This window comes from Otolemur garnettii, unplaced genomic scaffold (assembly GCF_000181295.1).
Source record: "Otolemur garnettii isolate 467f Iridium unplaced genomic scaffold, OtoGar3 scaffold00087, whole genome shotgun sequence".
In the NCBI taxonomy this organism is placed as follows: Eukaryota; Metazoa; Chordata; class Mammalia; order Primates; family Galagidae; genus Otolemur; species Otolemur garnettii.
In genome coordinates, this window is record NW_003852482.1 from 1,572,435 (window position 1) to 1,592,459 (window position 20,025).

The window sequence follows — 20,025 nt, forward strand, 5'->3', positions numbered from 1 at the left end:
TTTCACTCTCAAAGTTCCACTCTCCCTCCCGAATGTCCTCTGGCTCCAAGCCGGGTGGCCACTCCAGGCCTGCTTACCGCTGCGAAGGAGTGCCCCCTGAATGAACGCTCTCTGGTTCTGTCGTCGCTGCAGAGGCCAAGGACAGACTGGACCCAGAATGCGTCTGGCTCAAGTTATCAGCTGCCAGAGACAGAAAGAGACATCATCAGTGCAGGAAAAGCTCTCAATGGACAGCACCAGCTCCCCTGACCTCACAGCAGCAGAGCGGCCTGCTGCCCCTGGCACCACAAAGCAGCAGGGAGCAGGACTCAGGGAACCTGCCTGGGCCACTCTGCACCAGATCATCTCACCATCTCAGAGCACCAGCGCCTGGGTCAGCTTTCTCATCTGTAAACGGGGATAAATCCCCCCACCCCCTACAGTTCTGGAGAAAATAAAAGCAAGATGACGAATGTGAGTGAGCTCCACGTGTGTGAGGAGCTGCGCCCATGGGGCATGAGGGTCAGGTGTCCCAAAGCCCAGCACTTACGTGTGGAGGAGCACTTGGTTCCAGAGTCACTGCACGACTCTTCCCGATGGACTGACTTGGGCCGTGGCTTTTTCGGCTTTGATTTAGGTTTGCCGAGCCCTTGTTCTTCTAAAATCTGCTGCTGCTTCCTCCGCAGGTATTCCTGTTTAATAAGCTCTCGGCGTGCCTTCTCCTCCTCTTTCCGTATCCGATCTTCTTCAGCTTTGCGCCTGAGAGAAAAACATGTTCGGAAAAACCCCAAACCAGGTGGATTCTGCACAGAGCACACAGAGCAGGCATGCTGCCTCCTGCAGCACCACTGGCTCGTCCAGGCCCTCCTCCTGGACTCTCTCCCTGGCCAATGGCCTGAGGATGGGCCCATTTCCCTGAGGCAGGGTATGGGGGCTGAAGGGCAGACCCGAAGAGCAATATGACCAAGGCAGCCTGCTTCCCCAGCTACACAGCAATGACCTTGGCACAGAAACAGGCTAAGATGCACATAGCCTGTGGGGGCAGAGAGAGTTAAAGGCCATAGTCCAGGGGAAGTGCTTATGCCAGCACCCAGCACACAACACCTGCCCGGATGCCCGCAGACGTGAGGGAAGGAGTGATGTCACCACAGGACACCCCGGTGACCAGAACTTGGCTGGCTTTCCACATCTGGCCACTCCCCCTGCTCAGTCTGCTTCCCCCAGGGCCCACTCTCCTCCTGGACACAGAGAGGGACGATTACCGGGCCTCATCTCTCTTGAGCTCAACTTCTGCACCCAGCTGCTGCTTGCGCACACGCGCCTCCTCGGCCTTGCGCTGCTGCTTGAGGAGGAAGGCTGCCCGCCTCTTGGCAAGTTCATCTTCTGCTTTCTGTTCATCCTACAAGACAGACATCATGCATAAAGGGACCGGCAATAACTCACAAAAGTCCAGCACAGCCTTGTTTCAACCCAGAAGCAGACTTTATATTCAGACAAGCCTGCTGCATAGTCCAAAGATGTTTTGCTCTTAACTGATGAATAAGCATATTTTCATAGCTTCTAAACATAAGTGGAAGAGAAACCATGTCATTTAGCATTTACAGTCAGCCAACATTCCAAATGTCTCAGACTGAGTTGTTTGCCTAAAAATATGACCTAATATCCAAGTTGATTATTAATTTATTTACATTTTAAAAGTACAAATACCAAATAAAGCACGCATCTTTTGATAAGATAACCTGATGATTTGTATTATATCATCCACATTCATAACTGTCCAGACAAAAAGCAAACAGTTGTGTGCAACTTGACAACGGGACAATGTTCTGAAACATTCGTCGTTAGGTGTCTTCATGGCTGTGCAAACGTCAAAGAATAACCTGCACAGATGAGGTGGTGTGAGCTGCTACCCCGCAGGGCAGCGGTTCTCAACCTGTAGGTCGTGACTCACAGGAACTGTATTAAAGGGCTGTGGCATTAGGAAGGTTGAGAACCACTGCTGCAGAGGTGTCCAGGCAGCCTGGTGCTCCTGGGCAGCACACCTGGACAGCAGGTGCCTGCAGAAAGCTATGAGCGGCTACTAGACAGTGGTGAGCATGTGTGCACGCACATCCTGAGTGTCAAACACAAAAAAAGGCTCAGTAAACACACAATGTGATGATCTCATGGGACCAATGTCGTCGACGAGATGTCATTATGAGGCACCTACCTGTATGATCGAAACAGAAAAGCAGTTCTCACAATTTATGTTTCTCTTCATCTTCAAAGGAAAAAATTTCAAGAAAAGCATAGATACAGAGAAAAAAGGGAAAAAAATTTTTAAAGTTCCTTTTTCTTGGCCAGATGTGGTGGCTTATACCTGTAATCCTAGCACTCTGGGAGGTTGAGGCAGTGGATTGCCTGAGGTTATAGGTTCGAGACCAGCCCCAACAAGAGTGAGACCCCATTTCTAAAAAATAGCCAAGGTTGTGGTGGGTGCCTATAGTCCCAGCTACTCAGGAGGCTGAGGCAAGAGAATCAGGCCAAGGCAGGTGGATCGCCTGAGCTCACGAGTTCAAGACCAGCCTGAGCCAGAGTGAGACCTCATCTCTAAAAATAGCCAGGCATCATGGCAGGCACCTCTAGTCCCAGCTACTCAGGAGTCTGAGGCAAGAGGATCACTTGAGCCCAAGAGTCTGAGGTTGCTGTGAGCTGTGACATCACAGCACTCTACCAAGGGCAACAAAGTGAGACACGATCTCACACACACACACAAAAGTTCCTTTTTCTGTGCAGGGTCTTTGTATCCCAGCAAACTTTAGCCCAGAGGCCAAGTCTGGCCATCACTTTTTGTTTATTTTATGTATTTGTTTTATTTATTTATTTACCTATCTTTGGCTCACAGAAACCTCAGACTCAAGTGATCCTCTTGCCTCAGACTTGAACTTGTGAGCTCAGGCAATCTACCTGCCTCAGTCTCCCAGAGTGCTGGGATTTGCCCAGCCTTACCACCAGATTTTTTAGAGTCTTCTGGCTATAAACTTTTCTTTATGTTTTTAATTAGTTAAAAAACCACCCAACCAGGCCAGGCACGGTGGCTCACACCTGTAATCCCAGCAGTGGGAGGCTGAGGGAGGTGGACTGGTCTCACAGGTTTGAGACCAGCCTGAGCCAGATCGAGATGCCATCTCTAAAAAATAGCCAGGCATTGTAGCAGGTGCCTGTAGTACCAGCTACTAGGGAGGCTGAGGTAAGAGGATCACTTGAACCCAAGAGTTTGAGGTTGCTGTGAGCTAAGATGCCATAGCACTCTACTGAGGGTAACCAAGTGAGACTCTGTCTCAAAAAAAAAAAAAAAAAGAGAAAAACCACCCAACTAACCAATTTTATGATAGTTGGAAATCACATGGAATTTAAATTCTGGGGTCCACAGGAAAGTCCCATCCATACATAGCCATGCTCACCGCTTATGGGTGTCCCATGGCCACTGCTGGCAGAGTGAGTCCTCACAGCCCTCCCCAGCTGGCCCGTTCTCACCCCTCAGAGCTGGGTCACACACACCAGTGGCTCACTTACCTTGAAGAAGAAGCCGACCCCTGGCTTCAGGTCGCCTTCGCTGATGAGATCTGCAGAGATGTCAAGACTTGCTGCCTCCCCATCCTCGTCTGGGGCTGTCAGGCCTGAGAGGTCGACCTCAATGAGGCTGGCCCTGCCCCGCAGCGGCTCCTCTGTGGAGGTGCCCTCGCCTCCCAGGACATCCGGGCAGCCTGGCCCCGCCTCCTTCACGTTAGCATCCAGCGCCTCTCTGAGGCTTCCCAGCTCTGATACGACACTGGCATCTTTAGAAGAGGACAGAACCAACGTCCGCTGGTTGCTTTCGTCATGGAGCCTGTAGCTGTCAAAGAGACACTTCCCGTGCAGGTCACCACTGGGCTCTGCACTCTCCAAGCTGGTGTCAGAGGGTGTCCGAGGACAGCTGTTTGGGGGGAAGGATCTCAGATGTGGGAGCGTCTCTATACTGGGTGTGGGGGTTTTACTTCGGGAGGAGCCCTGCTGTCTGTCTTTTGGGACCTTCAGCTCAGCCGGCCTTCCAGAACGGGAATTCCGACCCTGACCGAGACGAGGGGGCTTGCGGTGGCCAGTGGCTGCTGTCGGGGATAGCGGCTCCACCAAATGCAACGAGGCCTTCACTTTCTGGTCCTGTGGGCTGCTTTTAGAACTTGGAGTTGGTACCGTAGGGGACTTCATAAGCAGCTGCTCTTGCTGCTGAGAAATCTTTAATATAGCCTGTTGCAGGGTACTAATGGTTTCGTTAAGTTTCTCGATGGAAAGGTCACACTCACTAATCTCCATGACCTCACCGACCCCATCTTCCAGCAGAACAGCAGGAATCGCCTTGTTTCTCTCCGTGTCGCGCAGCACAGCGAGGTCTTTGGGTTTATGGTGCTGGACAAATGCCAAGCCTGCTCTGTCCACATCCTGGGCCTCGCTGAGGAGACCTTCTCCCTGCCCCCCCTTGGTGAGAAAGTCTTCCGCCTTGGAAACACTGTCATCGAAATCCTCTCCATTGTGCTGGGAGTACTCTTCTGCAAAGGGCTCTGGCTTCAGTGGCTGGGCGAGCGTGTCGGCCTTCCCCCTCTTCACTACATGCAGGAAGGCCGCCTTGCCCAGCTTCAGGCGCTGCCGGGCAGACAGCGCCTCCACCTTCTTCTTCTGGGCCTCAATAGCCCTGCGCTTCTCCTCCAGCTGCATGTGCAGCTGCACCAGCTCAGATGCCAAGAGGCTGGCGGGGTCTTTGCTGTGCCTGCTGGGGCTCTGCTCTCTCTTCTGTCTCCAAGTGGTCAGAGGGGCTGGGCAGCTCTCTGATGCATCTGGCGTGGTCTTCTGGGAGCTGCTGGTGCTGGACTTGGTCTCGCAGCTGTTGAGTCTCTGGAGCTTCCTCTCTGCAAAGCTTGTCATCTTCACGCTTCCACTGGCCATGGAGACGCTGCTGATCTGTGAGGTTGTGCTTAGACATGGGCTGGAGCGGCCACTGGCGTCGTCCTTGTCCTCGTGCTCCTTCACTTTCATGTCCTCCTGGAGCTTGGCTGATTCCTCCTCTCCAGTGTATTTGGTGATGATCACATGATGGTCCTCACCAATAAAATCGTGCTCTGCTTCTTCCATGTCTACAACGTCAGAGTCAGAATCCTGCCTCAGAGCAGCCCATGGCTCTGAATCATGAGAGTTGGGGCTCTGTGAACAGCTGATGTAGAACCTGCCCTCCGTGTCCTCACCAGCCCTGCTCGTGTGCAGGAAGAAGCCATTGGCAGACTGTCCCTGAGGTGACGGGTCGAACCCACCACCCACTGACAGAGGCCCACCACGTACTGCTCCCACAGCTTCCACCGATTGTGGTCCTGCCTCTGCAGGGTCAGCGCCTGTGGGGAATTCTGAACAGGGAATGGGGGTAAAAGTCCTACTCAAATCACGACTGTTGGTCACTTTCTTCCGTACTAAAGGCTGGTGGCCCTCATTGGCCCTCCTGGCTGTGAGGCTCCTCGGTCTCCCTTCTCCACGCTCATCTTCCTTCGTAATAACCTGTTTCTCTTTTGCCGGCTTAAGCACTGCTGGCATCAAGGGCTCTAAGAAAAAACTGTCAGGCTTACTCTCTGATGTGTCCAGCTGCCCCTGGGGAGACCTGGCACGCGCTATCAGACCAGAGGCCCGAGGTGAGACCCCAGGAGCCTCTGGGTCACCACGGTGGGGAGCCACATCTGTTCTAATGATGGCCACAAGTTCCTCCTCCTCATCCTCAATATTGACATTGTTCAGGAGGCTCTTCCCATTGGCTTTCAGGGCTGCAGGGTGAGGCTGGTTCTGTGGGGTCAGATTAACAACATTGGATGCCAAACTGTCTTTGCTGATGGAGCGGGCCAAGCTGACACTGTCACCAGAGCCAGGGTCCATATCACAACTCGCAGCATGATGGAGCACAAAGGGTGTCGGCTGGGACACAGGCCTGGATTGCAGGGAAAGAAAGCATTGGATACAACATGGACTGGGAGGGAGGACATTGGCTATGCAAAGAGAATGCGAATCACACATACAGAAGATTGAAAACAAACTCCATCCAGGGGGAAAGAAAACCAGTGACAATTTTAGTGATTTTCCAACATTACAGTCCCAGAACACCTGGACCCCTTACAAATTACTGAGGACCCTAAGGAGCTTTTGTCTATCGCATTCATCAATAGGAATCTGTTTGTCACACTACAAATTAAAGCTCAGACTTTTAAAAACACTGATTAAACATTACAGTAATAAGTCCATTATATGAAAAACAAATGTACTTTTTTTTCTTTTTTTTTGAGACAGTCTCAAGCTGTCACCCTGGGTAGAGTGCCATGGCATTACAACTCACAGCAGCCTCAAACTCTTAGGCTCAACTGATTCTCTTGCCTCAACCTCTTAAGCAGCTTGGACTACAGGTGCCCACCATAACACCCGGCTATGTTTTTGTTGTGGTTGTCATTATTTTAGCTGGCCCAGGCTGGGTTTGAACCTGCCAGCCTCAGTCTATGTGGCCAGTGTCCTACCCACTGAGTATGGGGGCTGCCCCAAATGTATTTTCTTAAACCAAAAAAGGTTATAGCACTATTTTATACTTTGATAAGTCTGGTATCTGGCTGGACCCTCATACCTGATTCTATCTCCCGTAATACCATGTCATGTAGCCTCTGGAAAATTCCATGGTACACTCACAAGAGCTTTGGAATGGAAAAGGTTGGTTAACATCCTAGTATTGTTATCATAATAATTTTGACCTTGTGAACTCCCTAAAAGGGTCTCTGTGGTCCTCAGAAATCCCTAGACCATATCCTGAGAATTGCTGTTTAGTCTAATGAAAATCCAAGCAGAAACATCTCAGAAATATAGAGACTCACCTGGTTTTTTTTTCTGGCCACGCTATTGCTGTACCTCGAGGCTGACCATCGACTCGGGTTAAAGAATTAGATCGATGCCGCTGATCTGCAGTTGGAAGGAAACAACACTCGCCATCAGCGTCAGGAGCCACTTTATACCCCACGAAGTTCTTTCAGTACAGCGACCATTTCTCCAGGAAACGAACCATGATTCAATACCCCGAGGAAAACAGTTCAGTAAGTAACGTGTGATTCAGTCGTAATCAATCCAAAACACAACGATGAAATAACCAGAACTATAAATGAACTTCCCTATATATATTAGTTCCGTGGCTTATGTAAACACAGAAATTTTGTGTATACTACATAGAATTTATTAGCCTATAAATTCTCAGGTACATCAATACAAATTAAAATTTATTCTACTATAGTCTTTTTAAGTAAAATTACTGTATCAAATTAAGATTATTTAATTTTGAGAAGTTATTTTACTAACCAGTAAAAAGAAAAACAATCCAGGACAACAGCGTTCTTACCCGGGGCGTCCTCCCCCTGAGGGGTCTTTTGCTGTTTCTGTCTCAGTGGCAACAACGGATGTGGCGGGCTAAAGGCAGAAGTGCCTTTTCCACTAAATGGGGAAAGAGGTTGAGAGAAAAATCACTGGTCTGTCAAACTGCAAGTCCAAAAGTAAACGCAGAAGAAATGATGGAGACCATCATGAGCTCACATCAAGCTGAGAGAAACTCAGATTCTTTGGGAAAAATTAATTACCATAAAAACAAACCGAGGGAATACCAAGGACTTCAAACTTGGGAAGGATTCCCCAAACTGCACAGAGACATACTGCCTCCTGGTTTTAATGCGTGATACAGTCAGTTTCAGATTTTAATAGTGAAATTCAAGTATGCAATTAAGGTTACCTTTGAGATAAGCAAAAAAAAAAAAAAATCATCACCCAAAAAGCATGATTTTCAAAATGCACATTACTAGTTCGATTTAAAAAAGAGAACTTTGACATGAGGCAGAGCATGATGGTAGCTCGCTGTGTTAACCACAGCTTTGAAAATACGAAATAGAAACCTGGACGTGAGCCCTTCACAGAGAAGCAGGAATGCCCCATGGTGCTGGTGGGGATGTAAAAATGTGAGTTTTTAGAGGACAACTTGGCAACACCCAAGAAACGCTCTGAAGCATTAACCCATTTCTACTTCTCCGACTACAGCCCAGGAGTGGAGGCCCGCCCCTGCTGCAAGAAGACGCCGCCCCCAGTTAGGACGGCGCCTGCACGGAGGGCACTGACCACAAGTGCACGGCCGGGTCCAGCCTTATCCAGCACCCAGAAATCTGCGCATTCACACTACAGGGAAGTTACTCCATTTCACTTTGGGCTGAATATAGTAAAGGGATAATTCACAAAGGTGGGATCTGTAGGGATGGCTAAGCACCCTAGATGATGTTGCTACCTCATCTAGGCCTGAAGTGGGATAGGGCCTGCAAAGAGAGAGAGTCAAGGGCCTGGAAAACTCCACGGAGCCAGGCAGAGGGCAGGCACCACAACTCGGGCCATGTGTGTGGGTGGAACAGCATGAGCCCTGCGGCTGTGTGGGCACCCCACACTGCAGAGGGCATGCAGCTGATGAGAATGTGGAAAGTACTAGGAGTGGGAAATGCCTGACACATGCTGGCAGGTGGGAACAGTGGGTCCCGAAGCAGCATGTGTATATGACAGCTTCCTTTACACAATGCACATGCTGGATGTGATAATGGAAAAGCAAAAGGTAGAGAAAGGATGCTGAGAGTCCACAGTGACCCTCCATGTGTGTGTACAGCTCTGGCCTCCAAGAGCCACAGCCTCCACCTCTGCTCCGGGTCTTGGGACAGCCTGTCTCAAAGCACCCCCTCACCCAACATGTCTAAACTCCTACCTTGGTAGCAACCTACACCCAGGCCTATGCCCCCTCAAAATGTCAGCCCTCAGGAAACAGCACTGCCTGTGCCACTTCTCAAGACACAAGTCTAGGGCCTCTCAAGACCCCTCCGTCCTTGCTCCAACAGCACCACACCTGACCCTCCCACATGGGGTCAGCCTGGCCTCTCACACAACCTGCAACAGTAGAATCTACCTTACACCACACTGCCTCACCGAATCATTCATTTAAAGTTGCTTACGAATGTTGTTTTAATCTTAAACCCCTACTCAATCTCCACGTGTTAACAATGTTTTTCCATTTTAGAAGCATCTCCTGCCCACGCAGGCTGGGCATGTTAAGTGGCTCCCGGCTGGAACAAGCCTCAGGGCCTCCTGAGCACACAGCCGGCCACACAGGGCCAAGGTCATGCCTACTCCTAGGGCAGGTTCCTAAACTCTGGGGGCCTCTACCCCAGATATAGTTATCCAAATTAGGTCTTGATGATGAAGGCTCATTTTCAAGAAACACTTTTTAAATTAGCCTTTGAATAGCTCTATATATTTTTTCACCAGAACCAATCTGTTCCCTGAAGTTAATGAAGCAAATTGATACTCTTTATTGGCAATCATTGAGAGCAAAAAATTCACATTACTTGAAATGCAAGAACATTTTACTCTTTATAATCTACCAGACTATACAAAGCAAATTTAAACTATCAATTCAACTTTTCTAATCTTTAGATGACTTTTTAAAAAGTGTGATCTGTGGTGGGGAAAGAGAATAGAGAAATGCCTTTTTGATAAATGGTGTTAGAACTGGGTGCATAGCCTTTAAAGAATTTTGAGACAGTAGACATAAAATGCCAGGATCCTTCCTAGCCTCTGGGAAGGGGACCGAGTGGACAGAAGGACACAGTTCCACGCGCTACTCTTTGTACTTTGTGTTACTTATTTACAAAAAGATAACATCAGTTAAGATTTTAGACTAACACAGCAAGAGACACCAGATGGTGAACTGACCCTGGAAGTGACAGACAGACTTACAGGTACTCAGGCTCTTCGGGGTGCAGGGAGTGTCTGGGGCAGCCTTCCGCCTGCTGCGCGGGGGGCTGCAGGTCGGCTGGGCTCCCCGCAGCAGGGCTGCCCAGGAAACTGCGTTTGGTCGCGTTGGAGATAGGTACAGGAGGCCGGCTGCTTTTTTGATGTAACACTGTTTTAGCTACAGAAATAGCAATTTTACAAAAATATGTTATTTACAGTTACTTACAAAGCTAGCAAGAAGCACAGAAAAAGCCCTGTAGCTTTTACAAGCATTAAAGTAATTTAACTTCTACCAGAAACCAAACTTCTCCAAAACAATTGGTTTCACGTTTAATAAATGTATTCTGTAATAACAAATATATTATACCACAATAAATATCAAAATTAAAAGATGTAGGACAGACTAGAACAAGAAACTGACAGGTAACATGGTCTAGCTGACAGGTTCTGTCTTGGTCACCCACATCCAGAGCCCACCCCAAAGCTCTCCACTGGTGGACCACTCCAAACCAATGTGCCACCACCCCACCCCACCCCGCCCAGCAGGCCTGATGCCAGAGACCAGATGCCACACAACCCAGTCCTCTTAAGAAAGGCCCGCTGCCTTGGCAGGGTCAGAAAGACCTCACCTGGGGCCAGCAAGGAAGTGGCTGCTATAGCAGGTAGCTACAGCCCCTGCCACCTGTGGGGTTGTGGAGGCACTTGGTGGCTTACGCCCCACTCTCCCGAGGCCCAGGGCCACTGGTCCACCCACTGCAGGCTCAGATTGGAGCACTGACTCTGTCTCTGGAGCACCTTCCCACAACTGGCCTATGGCAGGTGGTGTCAGAAACAGCTCAAGGTAAGAGATGGAGCCTTGATGCCCTCTACCCAGGACCGAGGACCCACTGGTGGTGACCAGTGGGAGGGAACATCCTGTCTGGTGTGTCTTAGACACAGAGAAGGCAGGAGAAGGATAATGGGGCAAGTGCCTGCACTAAGCAAAGAGATAAGGAAAGCTGAGACAGAACAGATGACCAGAAGACAGAAGTCAAGGGCACTGAGATGTGCCCTCCTACAGCTGGCCAGGACTAGACATGAGTGACGCCCAGGGAGGCTACTATAAAGCAGGCCCTGGATAGGAGGGTGTGAGACGGTGATGCATGAGACATGGACTTCTAGGCCTTGAAAATCTCAAGTTCCTGGATTCCCTAGAACTCTGTACCTATACAACACGGCTCCCCTCCCTATTAAGAGTCAGTATCCCTATTGGCCCCATGCTTGGCGATGACACTGATGCTTCTCCCTCAATGTTGACAGTTGCCCCTGCCACAGGATACAGAATAATCAAGTTGTCAAAAGTCAAAAACAAAAAGAATTTTGAAACCAACAAGAGAAAAGCAACTCGTCACATACATGGGGACCACTGTCAGACCATCAGTAGATTTCTCAGTAGAAATCTGCAGGCCAGGCTCGGGGCCTATAGCTCAAGCAGCTAAGGTGCCAGCCACATACACCTAAGGTGGCGGGTTCGAATCCCCAGCCCGGGCCCGCCAAACAACAATGATGGCTGCAACCAAAAAATGGCCAGGCGTTGTGGCGGGCGCCTGTGGTCCCAGCTACTTGGGAGGCTGAGGCAGGAGACTCGCTTGTGCCCAGGAGTTGGAGGTTGCTGTGAGCTGTAATGCCACGGCACTCTACCCAGGGGGGAGAGCTTCAGGCTCTGTCTCAAAAAAACAAACAAACAAACAAAAAAGAAATCTGCAGGCCAGAAGAGAATGGAATAATATATTCAAAGTGCCAAAAAAGGAAAAGAAAGCCCAGTCAAGAACACTGCACCCAGCAAAGCTGTGAGGGCTCATCACTAGACCACATGGCAAGACATGCTAAGGAGGCTCTTCGAGTTGAGACAAGAGTACCAGACAGCAAAGTATGAAATGCATTGGCAAAGGTAAACGTGTAGGAAAAAACCGAATGACTGCAGTGGATAAACTGCTTTTAAATATAAAAGCTAAAAGACAAAACAATTTTAAAACAACTCTAAATTATGTTAATGCTTACATAACATAGTTATGAATTGTGACATTGATAGTATGCAATATAGAAGGGATAAGCTGAGTGTCTGTATAAAAGTGAAGTTATTACCAATATAAAATAGACTATTATGGCCAGGCACAGTGGCTCAGGCCTGGGAGGCCAAGACGAGTGATCCCTTGAGTTCAGGAGTTCGAGACCAGCCTGACCAAGGGCGAGACCCCGTCTCTGCTAAAAATAGGAACACTAGGTGGGCACTGTGGCGGGCACCTGTATTCCCAGCTACTCAGGAGACTGAGGCAAGAGAATCAACCTGAGCCCAAGAATTTGAGGTTGCTGTGATACCACAGCACTCTACCCAGGGCAACAAAGTGAGACTCTATCTCCAAAAATAAAAGATTGTTATAAGAGATCTTATGTGAGCCCTGTAGAACTACAAAAATACCTATAAAAGTTACACAAAATGAAAAAATGAAACAAGGTTATCTACACAAAACCACCAACAAAATAAGTCCCACAAATGAAGATGGCAGGAAAGAAAAAGGAATAAAAAAACTACAAGACACGCGGTATCACTTCTTGAGATAAAAAAGAGACAAACAGAAAACAGGCACCAAAAGGGCATAGTCAGTCCTTCCCTAGCGATAATTACTTTAAATGTAAATGGGTTAGACTCACCAATCATAAAACACAGAGCGGACAAAGAGATCAAAATCCTGGATCCAACAACACACACACTGCCTACAAGAAACTCAGACTGAGGGACACACAAAGGCTGAAAGTGAAGGATTAAACAGACGCTGTGGGCAAATGGTAACTGAGAGGCAGGAATGACCAAGCCTAGACAAAACAGACTTTAAGTCAAAACTGTGTCTAGAGACAAGAGGTCTTTGTGAAGTGACAAAAGGGTTGATTCAGCTGCAAGATGGACGACGGAACATCAGACTGTGCCCATAAAGCAGCACTTTACATACTGAAGGAGAAACAGAAACCCAGAGCAGCGGGAGACTGCAGTGCCACCAAGGACAGACATGACATCCAGACCCAGCACAGGGAGGCCAGCCCTGAGCCCCGCAGACCTGCAAGCCGGCTGCCACACAACACCCCTTCTCAAGCACATGCAGCCCTCGCTTTGGGAGAGATCCCGTAGTAGGCCACAACATACGTCTTTAAAAATTTAGGATCAAAATCACACAAAGTATCATTTCCAAGCACAATGGAATTAAACTACAAGTCAATAACTGCAAGAAAACAGGAAAATCCACAAATACGTGGAGACAAAACAACACACTCTTAAACAAAAGGAAACCAAAAGGACCTTTTAAAAACCACTCAAGACAAATGAAAACGAAAACACAGCGTACCAAGACTGACACAGGACAAGGCTGAGGCAACACTAAGGTGGTGTCTGCAGCGACACAGGCCGGCCCAGCTGCAGACACCACCTGCCCCACACCTCAGAACCAGGGAGGGAAGGACAGACTAAGCTCCAAGTTAGCAGAAGGAAAGAAGTGATAAAGACCAGAGCAGAAAGAGATCAAATAGCCAACAGATTGTATGGGGGAGAAAAAACAAAACTTAAGAGTTTTATGAAGAGATAAAAATTACAAACCCTTAACTTTTTTTAAAAATTGAGACAGAGTCTCATTGTGTTGCCCTAGGTAGAGTGCCATGGCATCACAGCTCACAGCAACCTCCAACTCTTAGGCTCAAGCAATTCTCTTGCCTCAGCCTCCCAGTAGGTGGGACTACAGACGTCTGCCACAATGCCCAGCTATTTTTTTTTTAAGCAGGCCTGGGTGGGGTTCAAACCCACCAGCCCCAGAGCATGGAGCTGGCACCCTAACCACTGAGCCATGGGTGCCCAGCCCACAAACCCCTTAACAAGACTAAAACAGAGAAGACTCAAATAAGTAAAATCAAACATGAATGAGGAGACATTACGACAGATACCTCAGAAATAAAGAGTCACAGGGACTACTGTGAACACTGACATGCCACAGACTGAGTAACAAGTGGACAAATTACAAGAAACAGGACCCCTATCATGACTGAATGAAGCAGAAAGCCTGAACAGACCAATACTAAATAGAGACACTACAGCAGGGACCAGAACCTCAAACACAGAAAAGCCCAGGACCAGATGGCTTCACGGGTGAATTCTACCAAACATTTGAAGAATTAGTGACAATCCTTCCAAAAGGCAGATGCAGAGGGACACTTCCCAATTCATTTTATGAGGCCAGTATTATCCTGAGACCAAGCTAGACAAAGACACCATAAGAAAAGAAAACCATAAGCCATTATTTTTGATGACCTCAGATGTAAAGATCCTCAATAAAATGGTAGCCAACCAAATCCAACAACACTCCAAAAGATCAAGTACTGTGGCCGTGTGGGATATGCCCCTAGGATGCAAGGTTGGTTCAACACATGCAAATCAGGGCGAAATACCACATTAACAGAATAAAAGATAAAAACGTATAAACATCTCAATAGTATGCAGAAAAAGCATTTGACAGAGTTCAACATCTATTCATGATAAAAGAAAAAAAAGCAACACAAATTGGGTACAGAAAAAGCTTATTTCAACGGTATGACTGGTGGGAGAGTGTGTGCAAGCTTTCCTCTAAGGTCGGGAACAAGGAAGGTGCTCTCTCTCCCTCTTTTATGCAACATAGTCCTAGAACTTCAAGTCACAGCAAGAAAATCGTTAAAGGCATCCAAACCAGAAAGAAAGAAAGTGTCTCTGCTGATGACAATACTGTATGTAGAAAACCCAAAAGCTATAAAGTAACTGCTAGAATAAATGAATTCAGTACAACTGCAGGCTACAAAATCAGCATTCAAACACCAATATGTTCCTATGTGCTAATAAGGAACTATATGAAAAAGAAATCTAGGAAACAATCCCGTTTATGATACAACCTTTTTAAAAGGGCAAAATGCTTTGGAATAAATTTAACCAAGAAGATGAAAGGTTTGTACCCTGAAAACTATAAAACAGAGATAACATGATAAATGTAAAGATACCCCATGTTCACAGATTCAAAGAACATTGTTAAAATAACAATACCACCAAATGTGATCTACAGATTCAGTGTAATCCCTACCAAAATTCCAATGCCACTTTCACAGAAAAACAATACTAAAATCCATATGGAGCCACAAAAGACCTCACACAGCCAAGGCAATCTTGAGCAAGAAGAACAAGTGGAAGGGATCCACGCTTCCTGACTTCAACTCACACTCCATCCTCCAAAGCTGTCACGGTGGCAACAGCACAGACACAACCAGCGCAGCAGCGCAGAGCACCTGCAAGTAACTCTAACACTGACAACCAACTGATTTCCAAAGAGGTGCCAAGAACACAGTCTCTTCAGGGAATGTTGGGAAAACTGGAAATCCACAGGCAGAAGAATGAAATTGGACCCTTATTTCACACGGTACACAAAAATCAACTTAAAAAGATTAGGTAAAGACTTGAAACCATAAACCTCTAAGAAGAGAAACAAGGTGAACAAGCTCCTTGATAACTAACCTCAGAAATGATTTTTGGATATCACACCAAAAGCACAGAGAACAAAAGCAAAAATATACAAAACAGACAACCTCAAACTAAAAATATTATGCAAAGGAAATAATCAACAAAGTGAGAAAGCAGCCTGCAGACTGGGAGAAATTATTTGCAAACCACATAGCTGACAAGGGGTTAGTATCTAAAATACATAATCAGGGCCAGGGACAGTGGCTCACATCTGCAATCCCAGGACTCCGGGTGGCTGAGACGGGTGGAATGCCTGAGCTCACAGGTTTGAGAGCTGCCTGAGCCAGAGTGAGACCTCTTCTCTAAAAATAGCCAGGGAAGGGCTCGGTGCCTGTAGCTCAGCAGCTAGGGCACCAGCCACATACACTGGAGCTGGCGGATTCGAATCCAGCCTGGGCCTGCCAAACAACAATGACAACTACAACCAAAAAATAGCCAGCCAGAGTCTCACTTGGGTCACCCTCAGTTTGAGTGCTACGGCAGTCACAACACTCTACCAAGGGTGACATAGTGAGACTCCGTCTCCAAAAAAAAAAAAAATAGCCAGGTGTTGTGGTGGGCGCCTGAATTCCAAGCTACTTAGGAGACTGAGGTAAGAGAATAGCTTGAGCCCAAGAGTTTAAGGTTGCTGTGAGCTGTGACGCCACAGCAGTCTACTGAGGGTGCCCAAGTGAGACTCTGTCTCAAAAAAAATAAAAATAAAATACATAACCAACTCAACAGCAAAAACAGAGATAATCTGATTTAAAGGTAGCCTATGGTATTAAATACATATTTTTCCAAAGAAAATACACGAATGGCCAATAGTATGTGAAATGGGGAAATACAAATCAGAACCACACCTGTCAGGCTGGCTATTATCAGGTATGTACTCGTGGGGATATAGCAAAGAAGGGAACCCCTGTACACTGTGGGAATGTAAATTTGTAGAGTCAATTATGAGAAACAGTATGGTGCTTTCAAAAAAAATTAAAAATACAAGCCAGCAATCTCTCCTCCAGATACACACCCAAAGGAAATGGGTGTCACCTGGGATGTGCAACCAAGACCAAGTCAGCCTGTTTGTGGTAATGGGGAAAGAACCTGATGCACACACCATAACGGAGTATTACTCAACCTCTCAAAGGAGAAAACCTTGTCACTGGTGGCAACACAAATGGACATGGAGGACATGACAGACAAAGACACACTGCCCGAGCACCTCACACAGGTGGGCCCTGGAAGCACAGAGCAGCAGAGGCTGCAACAGCAGGGAGGGCGTCAGAGTGTACGAATGCAGCTGTAAAACCAATAGTTTCTTGGGACCAAAAGAGTAGCATGGGGACTACGGTTAAAAATATTGTACTATCTACTTGGAATCTGCTAAAGGAGCCCTGAAGTGTCCTTGGCACACAGGATACATGGAGATCAAATCATCATCTGTGCACCTTAAATAGACACAACTTTAATATTAATTTTAATCTTCCCTCCCCGCCACTATAACCAGGGTGACATCTAGCAAAACCTGTGCCGGGGAGGACATACGTGCCTGACCTCTGAGGGCTGGGTCAGGGTGCCAAGAGGGAGCAGCCAGGGCATCAGTCTCAGCATGAGCACCAGCACACAGTACACACATTCACAGGAGGCCCCTACCAAGCAAGGGGAACCACCGGAACCAGCACAGACCTCAGAGGCTAGGTTACAGCTCAGAGGAGCAGGTGTTGTCCAGAACACACAGTGAGGCTGCGGAAGAAGGGACATGAGGCCAGAGGGGCAGCAGTACACAGACCTGGTGCCTCTTCCATGCACCAGGGCGCAGGGGCAATAACCACTGGCAGCGACACAAGCATGGGAGTAGAGGTTCCTGAGAGAGAGGCCAGGTGGCTGCATGGACCCCCCCCCAAACCCAGGTGGCCACCATCACTGAAATGAACAGCGGGCTGAGGGGGCAGCCGTGGGACCAGCAGAGTCACAGAAATGGGAAAGAGCACCACTTCCTCAGGGTCAACATGGACACACAGTAGGAAGGGCACTGGTTAGCTCGCCCTGTGAGAAGAGACCAGGAAGGATGACCCGACTATAGCACATGCAGGGCAGGAATTCAGGACTCCATGTTGGAGGGATCCAGATCACACCCTAGTGGTATAAAAAGGTACTTCAACCTGAAGACTTCAGTCCAACAGACAGAAAGCAGCTTTTCCCTTATCTGACCAGAGGAAGAAACTCCCTAGGGAGATGCCAGCAGCAGGGAAACACAGCACAGGTCACTGCAAACCTCCCCACTGGCCCTGCCGCCTCTGCCGCTCTCCCCTGCCCCCACGAGCCACTTCCTGGTTCCTGAAGAAACAAAACTATTTACCCTTCCCACTGAAGCTGCCCCGGTGGCTCACGCCTGTAATCCCAGCACTTTGGGAGGCCAAGGTGGGCAGATCACCTAAGCTCATGAATTTGAGACCAGCCTGAGCTAGAGCAAGACCCCGTCTCTAAAAACAGCCAGGTACTATGGCAGGCGCCTGTAGTCCCAGCTACTTAGGAGGCTGAGAGTCTCTTAAGTCCGAAAGTTTGAGGTTGCTGTGAGCTGTGACATCAGAGCACTCTACTGAGTAGGACAAAATGAGACTCGGTCTCAAAAAAAAAAAAAGGCTCTCCCATGTTCTCCTCGTCAGCATTTCCCCAGCACTGCCCATGATGCATCTGGGATCTGGAGGGAGCACACTATACCTGGGCACCCTGCTCTGGCCCGAAAGGCCTAGAAGGCTTGGCCCGAGGCACAAGGAAACCCTGCTCCTGGGCCACGCAATCCAGCAGACCCCATGGAATCACAGCTGCCACATGACATGTGGCATCTACAGCAAGTCTGGAGGGAGGACACGACACTGGATCCTAGGACTCTGGGGCCAAGAGAATCACACACCTTCCAACAAGAGGGTACAATGAATGGGCACTGACAAAGCCCACAGCTTTAATCACAGACACCCACTGATCACATGCCCAGAGCTGCACAACAGGACCCCGTTCTGCCAGCCACTCACTCCAGGACACAAGGCCAAGTGCACCCACAGACAGGCACAGCACCCTCAGAATGAGGCTGCAGAAGCCCAGGGGACACCAGCTGCAGAAGCACAAGGCCCAGACTCCCTGAGAGCCACCACCACAGCACCTGCAGGAAAGGGAAGGACAAAATGGAGGCTGGTTAACGGGGTCTGTTCAGGAGCAGACAGACTATGCCATCAGCCACTAGGGGCCAGTGCCGACCTCCAACCATCCACCCAGCAGCAGCTGGGAAGGGCCAGTGACTTATGACGAGCAGACCTGGGTGTTCTGTGTCCATGTGTTGGCCTTCATGCCACAGGGCTTCAGTCAGCACCACTGCCCTGTGGCTGACAGAGCTGGACACGGCACAGGGTCACCCATAATGCTGTGTCAGTCCACAGACACACCACAGCCAAGGAGGTACAGAGGGAAGGCCGTGTCACATCCCAGAGGAAACAGTAAACTGCTGCCCTTCCAACTTCTTGTTCCCAGGAACGAACAGGTGAGAGAAGGGACCACCGCTAAGACCCCTGTAACTCTTTGACCACTCCACACACACAGTTCCCTCCGCTGTCCCACTGGCTCTAAGTCCCCCTTCCCGCTGTGCCTGAAAATAACACTCTTTTGGAGCCAATTCCTTCTCCTGGTCTCTAGCTCTGGGTCACGCATTTGTCATAGCACACACCAAAATGTCCTAGGGATAAGCTAAAAAGGGGGAAAACTGCATTAAATTTGTAATACTCAAATCACATCTGACTTGTGCAACTACAACAAGACGTGCTCAGTATGACTTACGGTCATCTTTTATTACTGGTATATATTGAGTACTACAATTTTAATAGTTTTTTCCTTTCTTAAAATGTGTGTACATTTTTTCAGCACCCTCAGTTAGGGTTAGGGATGGCATGTATGTATCTCTCCCTCGGAAATACTTCTGCTTGCTTTCCAGCTCTCCGTACAGAAACCCCACATCCCTGAGGCCGGCCTTGCAGCTGTGTTGCCTCTGCTTCCAGGGCAGGCAGCGTCCTGCAGTCTGACAGTAACACAGCTCACCCCAACCTGACCACAGACACACACTTGGGAACTTCTCCCACACTGAGCATCACCCCCCGCCGACTCCCTGTGCACAAGCGCCTGCTTCCCTGAGTGTCCACTGACAGGGCGGCTTTGCTAAGCCAAAGGCAAACCAACTACAGCACTGGCAACAGTAAACATTTTCCAATGAGGCTGCTCTGATTCATGTTAGTGGTGAAAGTTGCCTTGCTGGACACTTTTTGCAACACCCAGTACTGCCCAACTGCTGTTTTGCCAGCCTGGAGGGTGTACGTATATATATAAAATACATACAGATGTTCAACTGAACCAGAGTTATATCCTGATAAACTCATTGTTTGTTCAAAATATTGCAAACCAAAAATGCCATTTAATGCACCTAACCTACAATACCAAAGCTTAGCCTACCTTAATGTGCTCAGAACACTTACGTTCCTAACACAAAGCCTATTTAATAAAGTGCTAAATATCTCATGTAAGTTACTGAACACTGAACTGAAAGTGAAAACTCAAATCATCTGTAGCTACTGAATGTATATTCCTTTTATACATCATAAAGTCGAAAAATCTTTTTTTTTTTTTTTTTT

At 48.2% G+C, this 20,025-nt stretch overlaps 1 protein-coding gene across 1 annotated transcript in view; it reads right to left on the bottom strand.

The window, feature by feature from the left end:
• Nucleotides 1–20,025, bottom strand: part of CAMSAP1 (calmodulin regulated spectrin associated protein 1) — an 82,457-nt gene that overhangs the window by 6,831 nt on the left and 55,601 nt on the right. Inside the window, exons 8-14 of the mRNA XM_003794836.3 lie at nucleotides 9,817–9,991; nucleotides 7,400–7,491; nucleotides 6,885–6,969; nucleotides 3,535–5,959; nucleotides 1,242–1,378; nucleotides 530–738; nucleotides 78–180 (exon numbers count right to left, since the gene is read on the bottom strand). Coding sequence (XP_003794884.1) covers nucleotides 78–180; nucleotides 530–738; nucleotides 1,242–1,378; nucleotides 3,535–5,959; nucleotides 6,885–6,969; nucleotides 7,400–7,491; nucleotides 9,817–9,991 — 3,226 coding nt within the window. The remainder of the gene's footprint in view (nucleotides 1–77; nucleotides 181–529; nucleotides 739–1,241; nucleotides 1,379–3,534; nucleotides 5,960–6,884; nucleotides 6,970–7,399; nucleotides 7,492–9,816; nucleotides 9,992–20,025) is intronic.